This window comes from Capricornis sumatraensis, chromosome 16 (assembly GCF_032405125.1).
Source record: "Capricornis sumatraensis isolate serow.1 chromosome 16, serow.2, whole genome shotgun sequence".
NCBI lineage: Eukaryota > Metazoa > Chordata > Mammalia > Artiodactyla > Bovidae > Capricornis > Capricornis sumatraensis.
In genome coordinates this window covers 26,200,764-26,224,511 of record NC_091084.1, presented here as the reverse complement: position 1 = coordinate 26,224,511, position 23,748 = coordinate 26,200,764, and the positions used below count along the sequence as shown (strand labels likewise).

The 23,748-nt window shown below is 40.6% G+C and overlaps 2 protein-coding genes and 1 pseudogene across 2 annotated transcripts in view; 1 reads left to right on the top strand and 2 right to left on the bottom strand.

Annotated features, from left to right (window-relative positions):
• Positions 1-1,667: 1,667 nt before the first annotated feature.
• CLDN25 (claudin 25) lies at positions 1,668-2,360 on the bottom strand. The gene has a single exon (XM_068988129.1). The coding sequence runs from the start codon at positions 2,358-2,360 to the stop codon at positions 1,668-1,670; it is 693 nt and encodes a 230-aa protein (XP_068844230.1).
• An 8,614-nt stretch (positions 2,361-10,974) lies between these two features.
• Positions 10,975-23,748, top strand: part of ZW10 (zw10 kinetochore protein) — a 36,178-nt gene continuing 23,404 nt past the window's right edge. Inside the window, exons 1-7 of the mRNA XM_068988902.1 lie at positions 10,975-11,079; positions 13,982-14,116; positions 18,797-18,898; positions 19,097-19,174; positions 19,329-19,488; positions 20,936-21,088; positions 21,513-21,704. Of these exons, the coding sequence (XP_068845003.1) occupies positions 10,975-11,079; positions 13,982-14,116; positions 18,797-18,898; positions 19,097-19,174; positions 19,329-19,488; positions 20,936-21,088; positions 21,513-21,704 (925 nt within the window). The remainder of the gene's footprint in view (positions 11,080-13,981; positions 14,117-18,796; positions 18,899-19,096; positions 19,175-19,328; positions 19,489-20,935; positions 21,089-21,512; positions 21,705-23,748) is intronic.
• On the bottom strand, positions 14,576-14,935 carry LOC138092708 (large ribosomal subunit protein eL42-like; annotated as a pseudogene).

Below are 23,748 nucleotides of genomic sequence, written 5' to 3'. Positions count from 1 at the left end.
GGGATCCAAGGAGAACTCTTGGATATTTGAGCTTCACTCCTGATTGAAACTTGGCCTCGAGATCTTTGAAATGTAATCGAGAAAGGGTAGTTGATAAAATGAACATCAAAACCAGAGAAGGCCAGAATACAAATTTGATGCAATCCCCTTTTATACTCAAAAATTCTTTTACCTAAGGCTTTTGGATCTGTGTATGTGAAGTGAACATATACAAAAGGATATATGTAAAAGGGAGAAGAACTTTCTGGAGAAACCGATCCCTACAGGATGCTATTCTGGGTGAGAAAGTAAGTGAGTCAGGTACTGGAGACAAAGTTGCACCGGGGCAGCTCATTTCCTCAGAAAAAATAAAGGGAACTGCTATGGGCTACGCTGGCTAATGGTTTATTCTTCTGTTGGTATGTGCATATTCTTGCTTGAGCAATGGCTACCTCAAGATGCCAGGGCTCTTCAATCAAGAAGGAGAAGCATCTGAACACAAGCAGTACAGCCTCAGGGCAAAGTGCACCACCAGCGTGTGGAGGGAGGGTCTCCTCCGTCCTGCGAGCAAAGGTGCCTTTGAACTTGGAGAAGCAATCTATCTGAGGACATTGGAACCATCACCCTTAGTTGTACTCCTGCGGGAATTGTCGATGGGGGTCAGTGGTGACTCTCAGCCGATTAGGGAAGTGGGAGGCAGATGGTAGTGAAAGGAAGAGGGCGGGTTTGCAGGGTAATTTCAGCTGATGAGTGGGTTTACGAGCAAGCAGGAGGCATCCTCTTGAGGACCTGCAGAAATTCCTAGGGAAGATTTGGAGTGGATGGTCAGGAAAGGGGGGACAAGCAAAGGAACTGGGGTCATTGTTGTGAAAGGGACTTTATTGGCAGCTACAGCCTAGGTAGGTCATCTGACATTTGGATGAAAATGTAAGGGATTTATGATGTGAGTCTGCATATGGTAAAAGGTATTTCCAGGAAGCTGACAATTCTTTCCAGGTATATGCCCATGTTGGGCAGTCCTTGGGCACAGCCACGCCAGGGATCTTCCTAGTGTCAGTGTTGAAAGTGCCCTGTTCTGGGCAAACCAGGATTGTTGGTCACCCTATCACTCACACCATTTCTTACCTTCATGTTGGGGAGACAGAGCAGACCACATACAGCCTCCTAACAGAGCAGAAATAAGAATACGTCTTCCCTTTGGAATATTAAGAATCTACAGATGTATTGTGACGCTCCCTTTCAAATCATGCACCTGAAGCTGAAAATGAAAGCAAGGAGGGTTCCTATCCTGAGATGTTATTCTAGGCCGATATTTCATTTTCAATTGCCAAGGTATATTCTTAAACTTTTCTATCTACATGTAGAGTAGACTAGTTTTTCTAGGATGGATGCAATTTTGTAATGTTTTCCTTGGTAATAGAAGAATCAAGTATATAATTCATAAGTTTAAAAGCATTTTATGTAAATAAAATCTAAATCAGATAAATATGCTTTTAGAAGCTGTGCTTTGATTTTTCATTCTGAAATTAGGATCATCATATCTCTAAGACAGTCAAATTCCTGAACAAACAGGACAGTGACCACCACCCCTAAAATGAGGCAAACAAATATAGAGGGAAGAGGGTGAGGAAGAAAAAGGATTCTACTGACATTCCTCTGTCCCAGAGATTCCTTGGCAGAAGCTTGTCCTAGATGAGCAGGGTCCTAGATCTTGGCATTAGGTCGAACGAGCCATCAGATACCTCTGCTGGAGCACAGGATGGTGGGGCTGTTGTAGGAACAGCCATGTGGGGAGAAGTCACATCTTCTTTTCCCAGGCAGGCTGAGAAGACGAGGAGTAACCCACCAAGGGCCAGGAAAACACCAGCAGCCCAACCCAGGTAGAGGGCATCTCCGAACTCCCACCGAGGCACAATCTCAGGGATGCTGTCATCCCAGAAGTCTTGGATTGTGGCGTAGGCCACCCAGGAGACGGGAAGGAGGGTAGTGGCCGCAGCTGATGCCTCCAAAGTCCCTCCCAGGAGGCAAAGCCTCCTTTTAAGCACCCGTCTGATCCTATGAAACTGGAAGCATTCGGCCCCAAAGCCAGAGAGCAGAAGCCCCACGAGTCCGAGCCCATGGGAGGCCACCATGAGGATGCGGGATGCCTGGAGCTCCCGGGGCAGAGACAGGAAGGACTCAAAGGCCTTGCACACAGTGGCGACTTCCTCCTGATCCACGCAGACCTCCCAAAGCCCCATGGTCCAGGTCTCCATTTCGTTCAGCTCCAGACTGAGAGTCTTCCACTGGGGAAGGACAGTGGTGACGCATAAGCAGACGCAGCCAAGGAGAGAAAGGAGCAGTCCCCCTAGCTGGATTTTCCCCTGGAAACTCCAGGACATGGTTGCTCCCACCAGAGAATAAAGGCAGAAAGCAAAGGAGAGGCGGCTCAGTGACTGCGTCAGGCAGGACTTTGGGGAAATTGAGCGGAAGGTCTTTCACGTTTGGAGAGGGTTCCTGTTTCAGTTTTCTAGGCAGCTGGTGCCAGGAACTTGGCAATGTTTGGGTTTAGGGGGTGTGCCCAAGATTGGACGTGGGGGTGGACCCTGGGGGAGGGGCCCATGAGAGGCAAAATAGTCAGATAGTAAACCATCAATACATATTTGATGAGTACATTCAAAAAATTACTCCCCAGGTCCAAGAAGACAAGAATGATGTTCTGGGAATACACACTTATGTAATCTTTCTGGAGGGTAACATAACGTCATGTTTTACACTTTTTGTTGTTGTTTTTGGTTAGTTGCTAAGTTGTGCCCAACTTTTTGTGACCCCATGGATTGTAGCCCATCAGGCTCCTCTATCCATGGGATTTTCCAGGCATGTATACTGGAGTGAGTTGTCATTTCCTTCTCCAGGGGATCTTCCTGACCCAGGGATGGAACCCATGTCTCCTGCATCTCCTGCACTGGCAGGCAGATTCTTTACCTCTGAGTCACCAGGGAAGCCTTTTACACTTTAAAATATATACACGGGTGCATGCATGCTCAGTCACGTCAACCATGTCTGACTCTGTGGGACGTTATGGACTGTCACCTGTCAGGCTCCTCTGTCCATGAGATTCTCCAGGAAAGAATACTGGAGTGGGTTGCCATGCCCTTCTCCAGGAAATATATGCATACTTTGTCCCAACACCCTACCTCCAAGAATTTACCTTAATTTATTGTGAATATATACAAAGATGTATGAAAATATCCTTTGAACTAGTGTTGATCATTGTGTATTATTATATACAGTTCAGGCAGCTGTTTTAAATTGATGTAGAAGAAATTTTAATGACGTGAAAAATGTTTTTGATATGTTAAGTGACAAAAACACTGACCAAACAATATATACGTTCACTTTCAGGTTCACTTTCACAAAAAAGTGCATACATCTGTATCTATATGTATTAATATGTATGTGTGTTTGTACATATATATGTATGTGTGTGTATTTATATATACATATATATGTGTGTATATATATATATAATATACCACAACGTGTTAACCATGGTTATTTTTAGTGGAAAGAGCATGGATAGTTTTTTATTTGTGCCTGAGAGGGATTGGGGGCAGGAGGAGAAGGGGACGACAGAGGATGAGATGGCTGGATGGCATCACTGACTCGATGGATGTGAGTCTGAGTGAACTCCGGGAGTTGGTTATGGACAGGGAGGCCTGGCGTGCTGCGATTCATGGGGTCGCAGGGTCGGACACGACTGAGCGACTGAACTGAACTGATGTATTGAGTTGGCCAAAAAACTCGTTCGGGGCTTTCCATAACGTATAATGGAAAAGCCCAAATGAACTTTTCGGCCAGCCCAACATTTTATACATTTTACAGATTTAATCATTTAGTGATTTCGTAGGCAGAAAGAAAAAAAAATCTATCCAAGGAGTTTATTCAGACCCAGAATATAGCAGGAGGTAAGCGCTTCCACCTCCGACTCTTGCTGACAGCTGCTATAAATAGATGGTAGTCACACCAGCTTTCTTTCCTATTTGTTGCTGCTGACAAGAGGCAGGTTCCGACAGGAAAGGAAATAATTCACATTTACTGAGTGTGGCTGAAAAACCAGACTTTTGGCCAGATTCTTTATCCTTATTTAATGTTCACACCCGCGCTGTGAGATACACGTTAGGTAGCTTGCCAAGGTCCCCCAGCTGGTAAGCAAGAGATCCAAGTCCCGAGCCCGCGGCTGGAGCTCTGATGTTTCCGGTTTCTCTCCCGCCAGCGCAGAGATGCTTCCTGCCCTGAGCCTGCGCACTGGTGACACAGCATGCCGCTGTGGGCTCATTTTTACGGCAAAATATGAAAGAAAACTGGAATTTATTATATTGAAGACATAAATGTTGACCAAAGTATTCCCCTATTTACATTTTAATCTGAGTGCCCTGTAGTACACTAGGAAGTGAAAAGGGGGCCGGATAGTAAGGGGAAAGCATCTGAAAAAACAGTACCTTGACTTAACCTCAATGACACCTCAGTGCTTAAGCAGCCTGATTAACTTATCAGTCTTGTAGGGGTGGACAGAGGTGAGCAGAATCTTCTGGAATGTCTCCTTTTCTTTCATGTTTTATTATGGCAAATTTCAAACATACATAAAAATAGAGCAGATGGCGTAAAGAAATCTCGTGTACTCTCACTCAGCTTCAGAAATTATTCACTGATAGCAATCTTGTTTCATCCGTACCTGCAGCCACCACTCCCCGTCCCTCTTTTAATCCTGCGTTGAAATAAATGGGATGCTCTTTTAAATTGTAGTCTCCTTCTGCTGCTTTTCTAGCAACCACATGTTCTAATCAAAGCGATGGCAAAATATTATGCTTCCCTGGAAACACTGTCTGCTTGTTCTATATCCATCCAGATTTGTGTTTGACACTTTGTTTGCTGAAGCCAGGCATGCCACATGTGTGTGAGACATGTTAGGTCAGGAGGAATTATTTCAGACACTGTTCCTTACTTCTTTGGCTTTTCTTCAGAGCCCTTGTGTAAATCTGTGAGTTAGGAGATATACAAACCAGGATAGGTATGAATTATAAAAGAGGTCAGGTAAGGGAAAACAGAACCCATTCATTTGTTAATTTCTTAAAAAAAAATTTAAAATAAATATTTGGCTGCCCCAGGTCTTACCTGTGGGATGTGTGATCTAGTCCCCTGACCAGGGATCAAACTCTGGCCCCAGCATTGGGGGCATGGAGTCTTAGCCACTGGACCGCCAGGGAAGCCCCCTAATTTCTTTAAAATTTTTTTAAAATTTATTTTTTATTGAAGTATAGTTGATTTACAATGTTGTGTTAGTTTCTGGTACACAGCAAAGTGATTCAGTTATATAAATATATATATATATATATACACACACACATATAAATCTTTTTCAGATTCTTGTTTATTGTAAGATAGTAAATATAGTTCTCTGTACTATACAGTAGGACCTTGTTATTTATCTGTTTTGTATGTAGTAACGTGTATCTGCTAAACCCAAACTTCTAATTTATCCCTCTCCCCCTTTCCCCTTTGGTAACCTAGGTTTGTTTTCTGTCTGTGAGTCTATTTCTATTTTGTCAATAAATTCATTCATACCATTTTTTTTTAGATTTCACATATAAGTGATATTATATATTTGTCTTTCTCTGGTTTATTTCACTTAGTATGATAATCTCTAGGTCCATTCGTATTGCTGCAAATGTCATTATTTTATTCCTTTTTATGGCTGAGTAATATCCCATTGTATATATAGCACATCTCTTTTAATCCATTCATCTGTCAATAGACATTTAGGTTGCTTCCATGTCTTGGTTATTGTAAATAGTGCTGCTGTCAACATTGAGGTGCATGTAGATTTTCAAATTAGTTTTCTCCAGATATATGCCTTGGGGCTTCCCTGGTGGCTTAGAGGGTAAAGCATTTGCCTGCAATTTGGGAGACCCGGGTTCAATCCCTGGGTCAGAAAGATCCCCTGGAGAAGGAAATGGCAACCCACTCCAGTACTCTTGCCTGAAGAATCCCATGGATGGAGGAGCCTGGTAGGCTACAGACCATGGGGTTGCAAAGAGTCGGATATGACTGAGCAACTTCACTCACTCACTCACTCATTCCTAGGAGAGGGATTGGTAGATCATATGGTAACTCTATTTTTAGTTTTTTAAGACATTTCCATACTGTTTTCCATAGTGGCTGCATCAATTTACATTTCCATCAAGAGGACAGAACGGTTCCCTTTTCTCCACACCCTCTCCAGGATTTCTTATTTGTAGCCTTTTTGATGATGGCCATTTTAAGTGGTATGAGGTCAAACCTCATTGCACTACTTTTGATTTGCATTTCTCTAATAATTAGTAATTTTTAGCATCTTTTGACCTACTTTTTGGCCATCTGTATGCCTTCTTTGGAGAAATGTCTATGTCTTCTGCCAATTTTTTGATAGGGTTGTGTGATTTTTTGATTATTGAGTTGTATGAGTTGTCTGTGTATTTTTAAAATTAGCCCCTGTTGGTTGAATCATTTGCAAATATTTTCTCTCAGTTTGTAGGTTGTCTTTTCGTTTTGTTTATGGTTTACTTTGCTGTGCAAAAACTTATAAGTTTGATTAGGTCCCATTTGCATATTTTTGCTTTTGTTTCTATTGCTTTGGGAGACTGACCTAAAAAGACATTGTTATGATTTACGTCAGAGAATGTTTTGCCTATGTTTCATCTAGAAATTTTATGGCATCACATTCTACACTTAAGTCTTTAAGCTATTATGAGTTTATTTTTGTGTATGGTATGATGGAGTGTTCGAACTGCATTGATTTACATGGCAGTCCAGCTTTCACAACATTACTTACTGAAGAGATACACCACCCCCCTGCCCCCTGCCACATTGTATATTTTCACCTTCTTTGTCGAACATTTATTGATGGTAGGTGTGTGGGTTTATTTATGGGCTTTCTATTTTGTTCCATTAATCCATATGTCTGTTTTTGTGCCAGTACCTTGCTGTTTGACTACTGTAGCTCTGTAATACTGTCTGAGGTCTGGGAGGGTTATGCCTCCAGTTTTTCTCTTTTTCATCAGTATTGCTTTGTCAATTCTGGGTCTTTTATTGTTTCATATAAACTTGAGCATTATTTGTTCTAGTTCTGTGAAAAAATTTCATGGGTAATTGGAAAGAAATCTCGTTAAATCTATAGATTGCTTTGGGTAGTATGGCCATTTTAACAATATTAATTCTTCTAATCTGAGAGCTGTTAATTTCTTTTTCTTAACTCAAGTGTTCATTTGTACTTGGGTACATTGTGGGTAGCAATCCCATTCCATTCCCTATGGTCTTTCCTGTTCTTCCTGTCTGATTCTTCCTTGTCCTTTGCTGGAAATTTGAAGGACAGTCTTTAGCTTATCCAGTGCTCAGGGAGAGGCGGAACTTCTACAGTTCAGTTTCTTAGAAGAAGATTCCAGAACTTCAACCTAATAACTCTTTCCATTCTTAGTTCAGATTCCTTCTTACTGTGAAACCTCTCTGATTCAATCTGAGACTGGGTACTCCTCCAATATTTCTTCTGCCCTTTGTATCTTCCTTAGAGGTAGATTAAGTTTCCAGGGCTGTTACTTGTACAGATCCCTTCCAAGGGCTGCACTTGGTTTTGTATTTTTTATTTTACATTCTTTTCCTTAAAGACTCCTTCCCCTCGTGACAATTGTGTAAGAGTTAGTTAGGTCCAACAACATCTGGATCAGTCTCTTAACTACCTCCAAGATAGTAATGACCATATTTTCCTGAGATTATTTATTCACATATTTAGGATTCCCAGCCTAGCAGTGTCTGTCATATAGTAGTTGCTCAATAAATATTGTTACAAGTTTTCAGGAATTTCACCAGCAGGTCCTTCTTTCCACACTGGGCATTTGTTAGTATAAATATTTAGATTTCAAGGAGAGGCTGACAGGTCCACCAAACAAAAATTGGTTAATTTTCCAGAGAGAGGCACATCTCAAGATATTATGGCTTCCTGTCTCAACCCCAAATTCATTTCCTTTCTTATGTCACAGGAAGATCGTCCTGCCTCACTAGTATAAGCAGATTGTCCCATGGACACTTAAAAATGACAAGGACCTTCAGGTCAGCATCCACTTGGGGTCTACCCTCTCAATGTACCTTTAAAAATTTTTTGAAAGCATTTTAATTAATGCAATATATGTTTATTGTAGAAAATATAAAAATCAGGGGAAAGAAGAGAATAAGCACCATCAATTCATCACTAAAAGTTAATTTGGTATACATACTTTATATATGTATTTGTATCTTTATTATTTTTAATACTGTAAGTTTATAAGCGTGAGCAGAAATGAGAATATCAGGAATCCTTGCAGTTGGTCACAAACTGGAGTAGGCGTGTCGCACGTATCCACACGGTAGCACTTTGCAGTTACAAGTGGGAGACGCTGCTCTCATCAGCTTTGTATGTGGCAGCCAAGTGCTGGCAATTTTAATTAGGTCATTTCATACTTGACGCTCATACTTGTTCTGAGAACACCTCGCAAATTAATTACTCTTCTACACCTTTCCCAATAAGGACCTTATTTTTGTCTGAACCAAGTTTACATGTATGTTCATTTTTTCTTTAGAGCTTTATAGCTTATAAAGCTTTATAATTAACCCTGTGTCCAGATCCATGGGTCGAAAGATTCCCTGGAGAAAGAAATGGCAACCCACTCCAGCATTCTTACCTGGAGAATCCCCATAGACAGAGGAGCCAGGCGGATTACAATCCACAGGGTGGCAAAGAGTTGGATATGACTGAAGTGACAGCATGCAGGCATGTACGCACATAGTATATTGCTAACATCTTTTAGTATGTAACACACTTGAAAATTGAAACAAATTTTTTAAAGTTTTGATACAATTGATTTGTCTGACAGACATTACTAAGTATCATGTTCCACTACATTCAGTACTAATGTTATTTATACTTCAGTTCAGTTCAGTCGCTCAGTCATGTCCGACTCTTTGCAACCCCATGAACCGCAGCACACCAGGCCTCCCTGTCCATCACCAATTCCCGGAGTATACCCAAACTCATGTTCACGGAGTCAGTGATGCCATCCAACCATCTCATCCTCTGTCATCCCCTTCTCCTGCTGCCCTCAATCTTTCCCAGCATCAGGGTCTTTTCAAATGAGTCAGCTCTTCACATCAGGTGGCCAAAGTACTGGAGTTTCAGCTTCAGCATCAGTCCTTCCAATGAACACCCAGGACCAATCTCCTTTAGGATGGACTGGTTGGATCTCCTTGCAGTCTCCTTGGGACTCTCAAGAGTCTTCTCCAACACCACAGTTCAAAAGCACCAATTCTTCTACCCTCAGCTTTCTTTATAGTCCAACTCTCACATCCATACATGACTAATGGAAAAACCATAGCCTTGACGAGACAGACCTTTGTTGACAAAGTAATGTCTCTGCGTTTTAATATGCTGTCTAGGTTGGTCATAACTTCCCTTCCAAGGAGTAAGCATCTTTTAATTTCATGGCTGCAATCACCATCTGCAGTGATTTTGGAATCCAGAAAAATAAAGTCAGCCACTGTTTCCACTGTGTCCCCATCTATTTCCCATGAAGTGATGGGACCAGATGCCATGATCTTCGTTTTCTGAATGTTGAGTTTTAAGCTAACTTTTTCACTCACCACTTTCATCAAGAGGTTTTTTAGCTCCTCTTCACTTTCTGCCACAAGGGTGGTGTCATCTGCATATCTGAGGTTATTGATATTTCTCCCAGCAATCTTGATTCCAGCTTGTGCTTCCAGCCCGGCGTTTCTCATGATGTACTCTGCATATAAGTTAAATAAGCAGGGTGACAATATACAGCCTCGGCGTACTCCTTTTCCTATTTGGAACCAGTCTGTTATTCCATGTCCAGTTCTAACTGTTGCTTCCTGACCTGCATACAGGTTTCTCAAGAGGCAGGTCAGGTGGTCTGGTATTCCCATCTCATTCAGAATATTCCACAGTTTATTGTGATGCACACAGTCAAAGGCTTTGGCATAGTCAAGAAAGCAAAAAATAGATGTTTTTCTGGAACTCTCTTGCTTTCTCGATGATCCAGCGGATGTTGGCAATTTGATCTCTGGTTCGTCTGCCTTTTCTACTTAGGTAATATAAATAATATAAATATATATTTAATAAATGTTACACATACGTATGGTGCTTCCTAGGTGGCGCTAGTGGTGACGAACCCGCTTGCCAGTGCAGGAGAAACAGGAGATTCACGTTCCATTCCTGGGTCAGGAAGAGCCCCTGGAGGGCATGGCAACCGACTTCGGTATTCTTGTCTGGAGAATTCCATGGACAGAGGAGCCTGGTGGGGTACGGCCCATAGGGTCGCTAAGAGTCCGACAGGGCTGAAGCGATTTAGCACGCACACGCTCACACACTCATAAATAAATAAATAAACATACATACATATAAACTATGCAATATGAAAGGAGTGCGATTATGGGCATACTTTTATTTATGAGGTGATGCCACGTCCTTGCACAACTGCAGAGAGTACCATTCACATAAATTCTGATGGTCACTGCAGTCCATGAGAATGAATACTTAACGAAAAAAGATCAAGATGGGCTCCTTGGGTCTTCAGGCTACATATATTTCACAGGAAAGCGTTTTGCAATTGAGAAAGGTTCACTTGGGACTGGTTATTAAATAAAACCATTTCACTTCTAGTGAAAAACCGGCGGGAAAAGACCAACTATTTCAAAAGGAGCTAGTAAACGCGTCTACGCACAGTTTGCCAACTGCGGGACACCGTGGAAAGTCCCCGTCAGGATAGCCGCGGTGCCTGCTGGGAGCTGTAGTGCAGCCATCGCTTTTCGTGAGGGGATCTGGGCCCCGCGAGACTCCGTTTCCCGGCAGGCCGCGCGCCAAGGCAGCCGGCGGGACGGGAGCTGCCGCGCTGGCTGCGAGTGACCCTGTCAGTTTTGGTTCTTGTGGTGGCGATGGCTTCGTTCGTGACGGAAGTCCTGGCACACTCCGGGAGGCTGGAGAAGGAGGATTTGGGCACTCGGATCAGTCGCCTGACCCAGCGGGTGGAAGAAATCAAGGTGAAGCCGGAGCAGCGGGCGGCTGACTGTAAAGGGACGGAGGGAGGAGCCAGAGTGGGTGCAAGTATGTGGGGTGAGAAAGGGGCTTAGAGGGGAGCCCAGCCTGGGACTGGGACTGCGGAGCCGAGGAGGCTGGGACGGTGGGAAGAGGCGGTGGCTGGGGCAGTATTGGGAGTGGGGTTAGGCTGGGGAGGTATGGGATAGGGGGACGAGGGGAAGGCGGTGGAGACCAGCAGAGCAGGGAATCTGGGACTGGAAGCCCGAGGCGTCTAGGGCGCGGGGGATAGCAGCTGGATAGAAACGAGGGCAGCGTCACCCCACCCCTTTTCGGTGTGTAGTTTCCTCCTCTGTATGATTCGTGGATGAATGTGATAGCTTTGGGAGGGTTGTACCGTTCTCCTCCCTGAATTTTTGTCATTAAAAACGTATCAGGACTTCATTAAACTCAACTCTCTTCACCCCCAGGCCTTTGAGACTGCCGAGTGTTATAAAACACGTGAATAGCAGTTCTTTGGATCTTGCTATCTTGCAATTGATACAAAAACAAAAGGCACCTAACCACACGCAGTTTCACTTTGTACTACTGTCATTACCTTACGTTTGTTACTTGCCACATCCTTGTTGCTTTCTTCAGTTCAGTTCAGTTCAGTCGCTCAGTTGTGTCCAACTCTTTGCGACCCCATGAATCGCAGCACGCCAGGCCTCCCTGTCCATCACCATCTCCCGGAGTTCACTCAGACTCACGTCCATCGAGTCTGTGATGTCATCCAGCCATCTCATCCTGAGTCGTCCCCTTCTCCTCCTGCCCCCAATCTCTCCCAGCATCAGAGTCTTTTCCAATGAGTCAACTCTTCGCATCAGGTGCCCAAAGTACTGGAGTTTCAGCTTTAGCATCATTCCTTCCGAAGAAATCCCAAGGTTGATCTCCTTCAGAATGGACTGGTTGGATCTCCTTGCAGTCCAAGGGACCCTCAAGAGTCTTCTCCAACACCACAGTTCAAACGCATCAATTCTTCGGTGCTCAGCCTTCTTCACAGTCCAACTCTCACATCCATACATGACCACTGGAAAAACCACAGCCTTGACTAGATGAACCTTAGTCGGCAAAGTAATGTCTCTGCTTTTGAATATACTATCTAGGTTGGTTATAACTTTTCTTCCAAGGAGTAAGCATCTTTTAATTTCATGGCTGCAGTCACCATCTGCAGTGATTTTGGAGCCCAAAAAAATAAAGTCTGACAGTGTCTCTACTGTTTCCCCATCTATTTCCCATGAAGTGATGGGACCAGATGCCATGATCTTCGTTTTCTGAATGTTGAGCTTTAAGCCAACTTTTTCAACACCTTAAAAAGATGTGTACCCTGTGGATTTAAGAGAGCAAGTTTGGCACTGAACCATAAAGGCATAAAAATGGTTTTATTTTACTAAAATGATTTCCTAAGTGTTAAGTATTCATGTCACTGGCATCTCCTGGAATATGGCTTTAGGATTTTTCGTTGCTTTTTTATATGATGGAAGGAGGACCGACTGTTAAGCTACAGACTCATCCCTGTTCTGGAACTAACTTGCCTTTCTCCAGTTTATTTTCCCATCCAGACAGATGAGAATTACTTTCTATTCTCCAAGCAGACCCACTTTTCCCCTAGTTCCCCAGATTTTATTTATGTTGCCATCTCTCCATATTTTACCTGTTAGTATTTCTACTCATTCTTCAATTTCCATCTCAAATGTAGTTTCGTGTATGAAAAATATCCCCATTTACCCTCAGGCAGAGGTGCTCTGTTTCTCAGTTGTGCTTCTGGAGTACCTGAACTCTTGTTATATTGTATTTCTGTATTCTGATTACTTAGGTGTATACTGTCTTTCCTACCTAAAAGGAATTTATTTGGGACAAGCATAATTTCCTTGGTTCAGTGGTAAAGAATCTGCCTGCAGTGCAGGAGACACAGGAAACGTGGGTTCAATGCCTGGATTGTGAAGCTCCCCTGGAGGATGAAATGGCAACTCACTCCAGTATTCTTGCCAGAAAAATCCCATGGACAGAAGAGCCTGGTGGTTTACGCTCTGTGGGGTTCAAAAGAGTCAGACATGACTGAGCAACTGAGCATGCACATAAGCATCGTTTATTCTTGTCTCCCAAACATTGACTAATTCAGTGAAAAATATTCAATAATTTATTAAATTATTTTGCATTAAAGGAAATAATGGAACTCAGATCAACTTAGGGTTTTAAGATTGTGTGTGCTCAGTCACTCTGTTGTGTCCAACTCCATAGCCCCATGGACTGTAGCCTGCTAGGCTCCTTTGTCTGGGGAATTCTCCAGGTGAGAAGACTAGAGTAGGCTGCCATTTCCTACTCTAGGGGATCTTCCCAACCCAGGGATCAAACCTGCGTCTCTTGTGTCTCCTGCGTCATTGGCAGGAGGATCCTTTACCACTAGTGCCACCTGGGAAGCCTGAATTATTTAAGATTAGGTCTTGTAATTTTATAAGCAAGAAAATAGACATTCATAAATCAATTGAGGTATACAGATTATGGTCTTAATTTATTCATTTACTTTTTTTCCTATTAGATATATGATTAAAATTAGTGACTGTAGTCTGAACTGATTTGATTCAAAATGAGAATTTCTGACTCTGCCTTTCTCTTTTTCAGTGTTTGTACAAATCTTGGGCACTGTTGGGATTTGTTGATCATTGTCTTCTTGTACCCTTGTGTTATGGGACTCTTAACGGTAGGAGAAATGTTTTTTTCAGAGAAACCCATTGGCTTGGAGGGAAAGTGAATGGGTATGAGTAACTGGCAAAAAGGCCCTGACTTGGAAGATACCTAACAGAAGACGAGCTATATATTTTAAGAGTTCCCTACTCATCTCATTGTAACTTTTTTCTTGTATAATAGGGCGAGGTGTGCAGTATGATCAGCAAGAAGTACAGTGAATTCCTGCCTAGCATGCAGAGCGCACAGGACCTGGTTACCCAAGTGGATAAGCTATCTGATGACATTGGCTTGCTGAAATCTAGGATAGAGAGTGAGGTAAGAACAGTTTGTTATGTGGGATAGGTTTGTAGGGAGAAAGTTCAGCTTCCTGATTCCAAAGACAACTCAGTTTACAACTTTTTTTAAAATCTTCATTTTTCAAAAAAAAGAAAAGTTATTTATTTATTTGTCTGCACCAGGCCTTAATTATGGCATGTGGGATCTAGTTCCCTGACCAAGGATTGAACCCTGGCCCCCTGCTTTGGCCCTCTTAGCCACTGCAGGGAAGTCCACCAGGGAAGCCACCACCAGAAAGGCCTTAATACAACTTTTAAAGACCTCACTTTCCTTATTGGTGAATCGAAGTTGAATTAGATGACCTTAAGGTAACTTCCAGTTTTAAAATACAAATGTTTTCCAAAACTATATACAGTTTCTTTTTTATGGTAAAAAATTTTAAGCTGTACTAATAATGTCTTGCATTTTAGTTCACTTTATAAATTAAAAAAAATAGTCTCAAGATTTTAATGTCTTCATAATAAAAACAGATAAAGCATATATGTGAATCATTTGGCCTTGTCTCTTATCATCTCCTACTTTAAAATGCTTTTATCTCTTAACGGCACGCATTCTCTTATATCTGCAGCTGGCCTCAGCATATTAAAGCTTCAGCACAATCTTTGTCTTTTGGCTTTCTTGTGGAAAATTGACTTGGATTGCCAGTCACAACCACTCTACTTCCTGTCATAAGGCCACTTTGCTTGGACATGCAGGGAATCTCTGCCCATCTTGTACTGTGTCACTTTACACTTTATGGGGCTAGTGCTTACTGTACTTCTTATGGAAAGTCTGGCAGTTTTTAAGAATGTTCACCATGTTTGCCAGAGTACTTTCATCACAAAGGAGTAAGCCTGTGTTGAAACAGGAATATTACTTCATAATTTAAAAATTACACTTTTCATATACATTCTCTCCCCAGGATTTTTCCCTTACAGTTTTCTTTTAGGAAAAATAAGCAGTTGAAAAAAATCAAGGTGATATTAGAGGTTTAAATTGAGTAGGTGTCTTGTCCATCTATTTCTAAATTTTCACTCAGGGTTCATTGATATCCAAAATTAAGATATTGAGATATTCTCAAGGTCCTAAAGGAAAGACATCAAGTCTCTTCTCTGTGTGACAGTTCCTAAAGAAGGAAAGGGAACAGATGTGTTTTTAAAAGTTCTGTGTAAAACTTGAATCGCAAGTGGGGAAACCACTAGCTATTTGGAAAATCTATTTAACAGTGAGTTTACTTGTCATTCTGGTTAGAGGTTTTAATAGAAATAAATCCATTACTCTGCAACTCTGGCACCATTCAAATAATATATTCAAAGGGTATTGTCAGACAAATAAGTCAGTAGTGCAATCATAGACTGTGTTATTAGAAATGAAGTATCTGGAACAAGAGAGTAATGGACTATGTACGTTTTCCTGGCCAATTATGACTGGCTAAGATTTAGTCAGTTCTGACTGTTGTATTTTTAAAGATGACTGGTCTTGACGAGAGGGTCCAGACCTGACCACCATACCATCTGAAGAACAGTGAAGAAACTGAGGGTATTTAGCTGTGAGAAACACTTTCAATATTTGGAGTCTTAGCATTTGAGAAAAAGATTCAAATTTATGACTAGAGAGGGGGAATTCGATTCAATAGGTGGACTAAAGGGTTTATTCAGTCATTTGGTATATTTACTGAGCATCTGTAACGTGCCAGATACTATGGTAGTTGGTGAACTAGATAGTTTTTTATTTCAAAATGTGAATCTCATGTGTGCTATAGAGGAATAAAATAATGTGATACACACTAAATAGGAATAATTCAGTTAAAGAGAGGAGATGTTGCTAAAGGTGTCTTCCTGTACGAATTGGGGTCCAAACCAAAGTCTGAAGTGATAGGTAATTAAGCAAAAGAAGAAGGAGAAATGTTTAGGCAGGCACAGGGGACAGCATGGTGCAAACATGGAGGTAGTGGAGAGATACCACTTTTGGAAAGCTGCACGTATTCCATGACAGATGTTTATAGAGTGTGGTGGGAGGGGCCAGGAGATGAGATTAAAAAGGTAAGCCAGAACCATGTGTATCAGTTTAAGCAGTAAGGATTTTCTTGATTGCCCTGTAGAAGCCATAGAGGAGTTTAAGTAGGGGAGTGATGTCAGATTTGATTTTTAGGAATCCCATTCTGCTTGCAGTTTGAAGAAAAGACTTGAGGGAAAAGAGACTGGGAAATGAGAAGGCAGTTGAAGCATCAGGAGGCAGTTAAAGTAATCAGGCATGACAGGCTGCAACCTTCACCACAGTCAGTGGCAATGGGGATAGAGAAAAGTGGATGAATCCTGGGGACTTTCAAAAGATATAGGCTCTTTGGGAGTTGCTGATGTGATGAATTAAAGATGGAGGAGTCACCGGTAACTGTGGAACTAGGTTATTGATGTGCCATCCATTGAAATAGAGAATCTTGAGGAGGAGTAGGTTTTGGTTCAGTTCATTTATTTATTTATTTATTTATCTTCATTTGATTTAATTTTTAAATTTTTTTAATTTTTACTTTATTTTACTTTACAATACTGTATTGGTTTTGAATATGGGCTGCCTATATGAGATCCAAATGGAGCTGCACAGTTGGCTTGTATGAAGATGGAGGCTAGACTATTGTGAAGAAAGATGGGGCAGGGCCAGAAACTTGAAATGCAAAGGCTCAAACAAGATACATATTTTTAAATCATGGTCTCCAGGCTAGCAGGCTGATTCTACAACCCAGGGCCTGGCTGTTCTAGTGCATTCAGAGTCAAGAACTGTGGTGGATAGTCTGTTCCCTACAGTAGTAGCCAGTGGATGAACGTTTTTGCACAGCACCCAGAGCCCCAGTTTCTACAGGGCAGTGTGCAGTGGGCTGCATGATAGAAGAAAACTCCTGAGCTTAGAGAGCGTAAACGTCTTTTAATGGGTAGTAAGCATGCTGGACTTTTGTCATGAAGGGAAATACTATTTCTGTTTTTCAAATGTTTGTTTACTACACAAACATTTTTGAAAAGATAGTTCAGAACAAAAGACAGTGCATTGCTTCGCTTGCAGAAGATGGTGCTGAAGTGTGAGAAAATCCTAAAAAAATTGTCTTCCAACAGTCTGTAGAGCAGTGGAACTGGCAGCTTTTGGTGGTTTGGTGGGCACGGAGGATCTCAGACCCCATCTCAGGCCTACTGAATTTGAAGCTGCATTTTAATAAGATTCACCAAGCAACATGTATATATGCATGTTATAGTTTAAGAAGCTCTGTGTTAGAATTTTGTGGTTGTTTATGTGGTTGCAGTTGGTCTCTCCCCATGTCCAATGAATCTGGAGGTTCAGAGAAAATAGAGGGCATAGAGAAGACGCATCTGTTTTCTTAAGACCCAGCTTTGGAAATGGTAGACATCACTTCAGCTTATATTCCACTGGTGGGATCTTAGTCACATGGTCACACCTGACTTAGAGGGACAGTGAAAACAGATAGTGTAGTTGGATAGCCACATGCTGTTCCTATGAGAGAGTGGATTTCAGAGGATAGTTTGCACATCACCCCCTCCGTATACATACTTGGATTTTAGGGAAATGGTGTGGACTTGAGAGAGCCGCACTTAGAAATTGAAACTATGAGAATGGAGAGAGTATATAGAGCAGGGTTTTTCAATCTAGGCACTGTTGAATGCCTAGATTGGGGCTGGATATTATTCTTTGTTGTAGGGGGCGATCCTGTACATTGTAAGATGTTTAGATGTTGAGTATCCCTGGCCTCTACTCACTAGATGCCAGTAGAGCTTGCTCACTTGTGACAAGCCAAAATGTCTCTAGACATTGCCAAATGTCCCTGGATGGGGGTGAGCAAAAAATGTTTAATTTTTTGAGAACCATTGGTTCAGAGTAATAAGAGGGCCAGGGAGAAAGGAATATCAGTATGTGTGAAGTGATCAGAGGGAAAATGAAGGTCCTAAAAGAAAATAAAAAGAAATGGCCAAAGAACTAGGAGAAAAATGAGTAGAAATTGGTGTCGTAGAGCTAGGGGAAGGAGAATAACAGTGTACTCATGAATGGTTAAGTACTGGTGATACATGCTTTAGACATAGCAACAGGGTTTGATTGATATTTTTTTCTTAAAGATGGGGGAACTTTTAACATATTTAAATCTGATGGGAGGAGCCATCCTCTAGTAGATATTGAATCAGTATGTAATTCATGAATGAAGAATGAATTAGTAAGAGGTAAAAGATAGAGAAAAGAGGAAGTAATTGATAGTGCAAAGTCCCTGAAAAGGTGGGACAGAATAGGAGGTGGATCCTCACTTAACCTAAGAAAATCTTCCTATTGGTTAGAACTATTCAACTCTAGAGTGAATTGTCGCTTGGCCATGGGGATACCCTTCTAGTAATCCAGGTGGGTGAGTTCTCTGATGTGAGGTAACTGCTTAAACTAAGACTCGTTGCTGACAAGAGTATATTAATGTTGATGACAATGGGTGTTTCTGAATAAGACAAGGATTTGGGCCATTTGGACCACTTCAGGTCTCTTCCTACTACATTCTGTGATTTTTATTCCATTCTTAACCAGCATTTAAATTTAATCATGAGTTATATTCAGCTAATAAGGCTTATTAATTATAATAAGTGTTTTATTTCTTAGGTATAGCATAGCTAAAAAGTACTTGTCTTTGATATTGTGAATTAGGTCCGCCGGGATCTTCATGTATCAACTGCTGAATTTACAGACTTAAAGCAACAGTTGGAAAGAGACTCAGTAGTCCTCTGTTTGCTTAGACAGCTACAAGAGGTCAGTAAATTCAAACCAAACTTTAGTGCTTTGGTGGTGAGAAAGTTGTTTTTTTTTTTTCCAGTTGGTCTTATCATTTAATGAGTATCCCTTGACTATGTGCTGTTTTTTTCATATTTTAAAAACAAACAAGCAGACAGACTTGAAACAATAAGATGTATCAGATAAAATACCTAATAACCATACTTATCTTTTCAGTTTTCTACTGCTCTTGAGGAATATAATTGTGCATTAGCAGGAAAGAAGTATATTTCTGCTGCTCAGCATCTAGAAGAGGTATTAAAGACTTTCTCTAAAGCGTGAACAAGTAATGCTACTCTTGTTTTAAGTAGCATTTTGTGTCACATGTATTCCTTATTGTTATACAAATATGTTCAAACTGCCTAGAGTACAGATGAAATGTTTAACAGTGATTCCATTTCACTGCCAGGCCCAGAAATGCTTGAAGTTATTAAAATCCAGAAAATGCTTTGACTTAAAAATACTGAAATCTCTCAGCATGGAGCTTACAATACAGAAACAGAACATACTTTATCACCTTGGAGAAGAGTGGCAGAGGCTAATTGTATGGAAGTTCCCACCATCGAAAGGTGATGCTGACCTCAGTGAACTGCTTTGCTTGATCTGCCTGAACCAGTTTGGCTTCGGAGTGTGTTCCAAATATTTTATATTGGGAGAGAAGACGGCTTCATTTATTAATCTCCCAATTCTATATTGAGTTCTCATTTAAGCAGAATGCTGTTAAGACCAAAATGCTTGTTACTTCCTTCACACTTCTCGCTAGGAAGGAGCAGAGAAGGGAGGAGATGGTTGGGAGGGGTCTGTGAGGTGAGGGTGTGCTAGAGGAGGTGGAAGCACTTTAAGCCCCCAGTTCCACTCCACTGTAGAGTGTGTCATTCCCAGAGCCCTCATCCCAACAGTTTATCTTTTCTAAAAAGCTTAAAGGAGCTGTTCGACCTTTCTCTCTCTTGCTAAGGAAAACAGGGGATCAATGGGATAGGAGTTTGACCCGATTTTTTCAGTCTTTGGGGAAAATCGGTGACAGAATCATGAGAAATGGGATAACTCTGGCCCTGGCTTTTATTTATACTATTTGACTCTCAGCCCCTCTGCCCACCTCTGGGTGTGAACTCTTTTTTGTATCTTGTTTATACAAAGTAAAATCTCTGAGGGTATGTTGAAAGACATGCCATTAAATCCAGTATATTTTCCAACATTTAATCTTGAAATTTAGTCTGTTTCAGAGGAAACCTCAGAGTCTCCCCTTTCTTCCTTCCCCTTATCCACTTTGGCCTTCAAATACAGTGTATATGTATGTATGTACATAGACACTCCGCCCCCTCACACACACCCCATGTGTGTTCAAGGGAGTCATCCAGAAGTTTTAGATTCTATTTCCAAGCAGATTATAAAATTAAGAGAAGATGGCAGTTCTTTGTTGTAACACACCCTTCTTGTTAAACTTGTTTGGCAGGCTGTTCTCTTTCCTTCATAAGAGGGAACATAGAAGAGGAGGCCTTAACTGAAACTAGGATCTCACTTTTTATTCTTTGCCTTCATTCAGTCATTCAATATATTTTTTGTTGTTGAGGTATAGTTGATTTACAGTGGTATGTTAATTTCCTCTGGACAGCAAAGTGATGCAGTTATACACACACACACACACACACACACACACACACATTTTAAAATTTTCTTTTCTGTTATGATTTATCATAGGATATTGCATATAGTTCCCTGTGCTGTACAGTAGGACCGTGTTGTTTATCTGTTCTCAACACATATTTAATATGCAGTTATTGTAGATACATCATCTTTTGCACTCAGTTTGATTCTTTGAGCATACCAAAAGAAGTAATTTCTTGTTTTAAAGTGATGCCAAGGATTTGTATGTAGTAATTCGTACTTGCTTGCGTTAGAAGTATTTTGTACTAAAACCACGTTTTTAGGACTCTTGGTAGACAGTGGGCTCTCAGGAATAGAAATGGGAACATCTTGTATTGCTGAGACAGCTGATATTTTTTCCCTTCTCCATAGATATCAGCAACTTGGAATCTTGCCTGCAAACAGAGCTTCATTTATGCACCGAACAATCTCAGAAAGAAGAGGAGAACCCTGTGCCGCCAATCAGTTCTGTCCTCTTGGCATTTTCTCTTCTTGGAGAACTACATACCAAGCTTAAGTCATTTGGTAAGACATCCTACTTTGTTTCATTTACATGACATTTTCAGAAAGTCCAATGTTAAAGGAATGACAGGAAAAATTAACAAATATTCTCTGAATGATATTGATGATGGATCATAAGGTTTGGCTTTATGATTCATTAAGTAGAATTGTTATAAATATTACCCTTCTCATTAAGGGCTTAGCTCCTTTCTTTTTTTCTTTTCTCTCTCTTTTTTTCTCAAACTAGCTGCTGGTGTTTTTTATTTTTTAATAATTTAAATAAAAATCTGTAAACAATCTGGGAACCTTCAGTGGAAAACCTTGCAGTGCATATGGGTGTTGTGGAATGTCCTGGTATATGTTTTTTTGTTGTTAGGCTCAAAGATCTTTTTTTTTTCTCAAGTGTCTTCAGTGATTTTTTTTTTATGAGCGTTCATATAACTTTCAGGTCAGATGCTGCTGAAGTATATCCTTAAGCCTCTGGCATCTTGCCCATCGCTTCTTGCTGTGATAGAAAGCCAACCTAACATCACCATCATTCGTTTTGAATCTGTGATGACTGACTTGGAACATCCATCACCATCTGAAGTTTTTGCCAAGATCAGACTGGTACTGGAAGTGGTCCAGAAACAACTTCTAGGTGTGTATTCCCAAGGCCATGCTTTCATATTTTGGAAAAGTTGATGTGGTATTTGAAAGTAAATATTATTTTAAAAAGTGGATAAAAATGCCGCCATTCTGAGTGCATGGAGGATGGAGGTGAGTAAATTATGTTTTGGGAAAAAAGTAGTTACCTTTCTATTTCTTGCTCTGTTTTACTTTCCTTCTCTGCCTAGTGTTGACAGGTAAGGTCATCAGTGGTACCCCATATTCTTTGTTTGTAATATATAGTTGGATTTTGGGATGCATTTCTCTCATGGGACTTCTAGAGACATCATATTTTGGGACTTTTGGTTAGTTATAGGAAAAGCAGAAATGAACTAAGTGCTGTTTTACATATTTCAGTGGGAAAATCCCCATCAACCTAGTTGATATAAACAAACTGAGTTTAACATGAATTCATTCCATCTCAGCCTACTGGTTAGATCTTTATATATTCACCCTTGAAACAACCAGTTTCTGTGTTGCTTGAATCATTTTTTGGCTGTCACACTATTAAAAGTAAAATTTCTGTTTTTTTATTATAATACTGTCATTTTAGTCTGTTGACTTACCTTCTTTTTGGTTTTCTCAGTTGTCATATTGAATAGTCAAATTAAGCACTCTTGCTGTGGAAAAAATAAAAGAAATGCTACTACTGTTTGTAAGCCTTCCTGGCAGTCACATAATTTATTTATATATAAATATTTTATTATTTTTTATTGAAGTATAGTTAATTTACAGTTTTGTGCCAATCTCTGCTGTACAGCAAAGTGACTCAGTTGTATACATATAGACATTATTTATTTATATATAAATAATTTATATGTAAAGCAAGGATTCTTTCTAGTTTTGATAGCAGAGAATAAAAAATTTTAGGACTTGCATGAACTGCAAAAATCAAAGGTAGTTTTCTTCTTGTTCCTTTACTTAGGGAGATAATGTACTCTTGTTTTTATTAGATATAACAAAAGATTGTAAACAAAGAGTCCAAGGATTGGAAAGAACTAGAAAGGTAATCAATCCAGATATCTCTGATGCTTGACTCTCCTCTTAACACTCCCATCAACTGGTCACAACAAGCCTGAGCACCTTTTGAGAGTCCATCCTACCTCTGCGCAGCTCTGAGTACTGTCAAGTTTTTGTTTTTTTTCAAAATTGTGTCTCTTCTGTATTAAATACTCTTGCCAAAATGCCCTTTTTGGAAATTGAATCTTTAAGGTAGTTGTTTAAAAAATATATTCAAAATATATTGCACTGTAATGTCTGCTTTACAGATGCTGTTTCTACTATGTGGAGCTGTATAGAAGTCTAATTCTTTGAAATTGGTCTTTGAAATTCTTTCCAGTCTCTCTTATTATGTCCCCTACATCTTACCACCATCTTTACTTTTTTTTTAATGAAATAATGTTAGATCTTTTTATCTTCAGTGATCTTCTATGGATATATTCCATTTCTTCCATAGTCCTTTTTATTACAGTATGGTGTTCAAAACAGAACAAAGTATCCTAGGGATAGTCTGAACCAATTCAGATTCGTCCGGGAGGATTATTCACTCCTTCAGTCTCAGTTTCAGGTTTCTGTTAGTATAGCCAAAGGCTGTTATTACACAGTTAACTTACTGAGCTTGATGTAAAGGAAATCCCACATCATACTCAGTGCCAATGGCTGCTTTCCTGTCTTACACTTGGCTTTTTACAGTTAACATTAATCTTTGTTAGATTTTACTTGAGAAAAGTTTGCAGTGAGTTAACTATCCTTTCTACTTCATGTTGAATGCAAATTTGATAATCATGTTTTCCTGTAGCTTAAGTCAGTGATGGTACTGGTGACTTAAGATAGGGCTGGATTGGAGGGTGCTCTAGGAGCACACTGGAATGTCTTTTCAGGTTGACATTGGTCCTTTAAGTGCTCAATCCACTGTGTTTGGAAGTTTTCTTTGTACCTAGGATATTCAGAGCAGAAGACAACAAACTCCCTGTTGCTAGGTTCTCTTCTCATCTCTAATATCTTTCAGTTAATATTCCCCTCCTTCATACTTATTT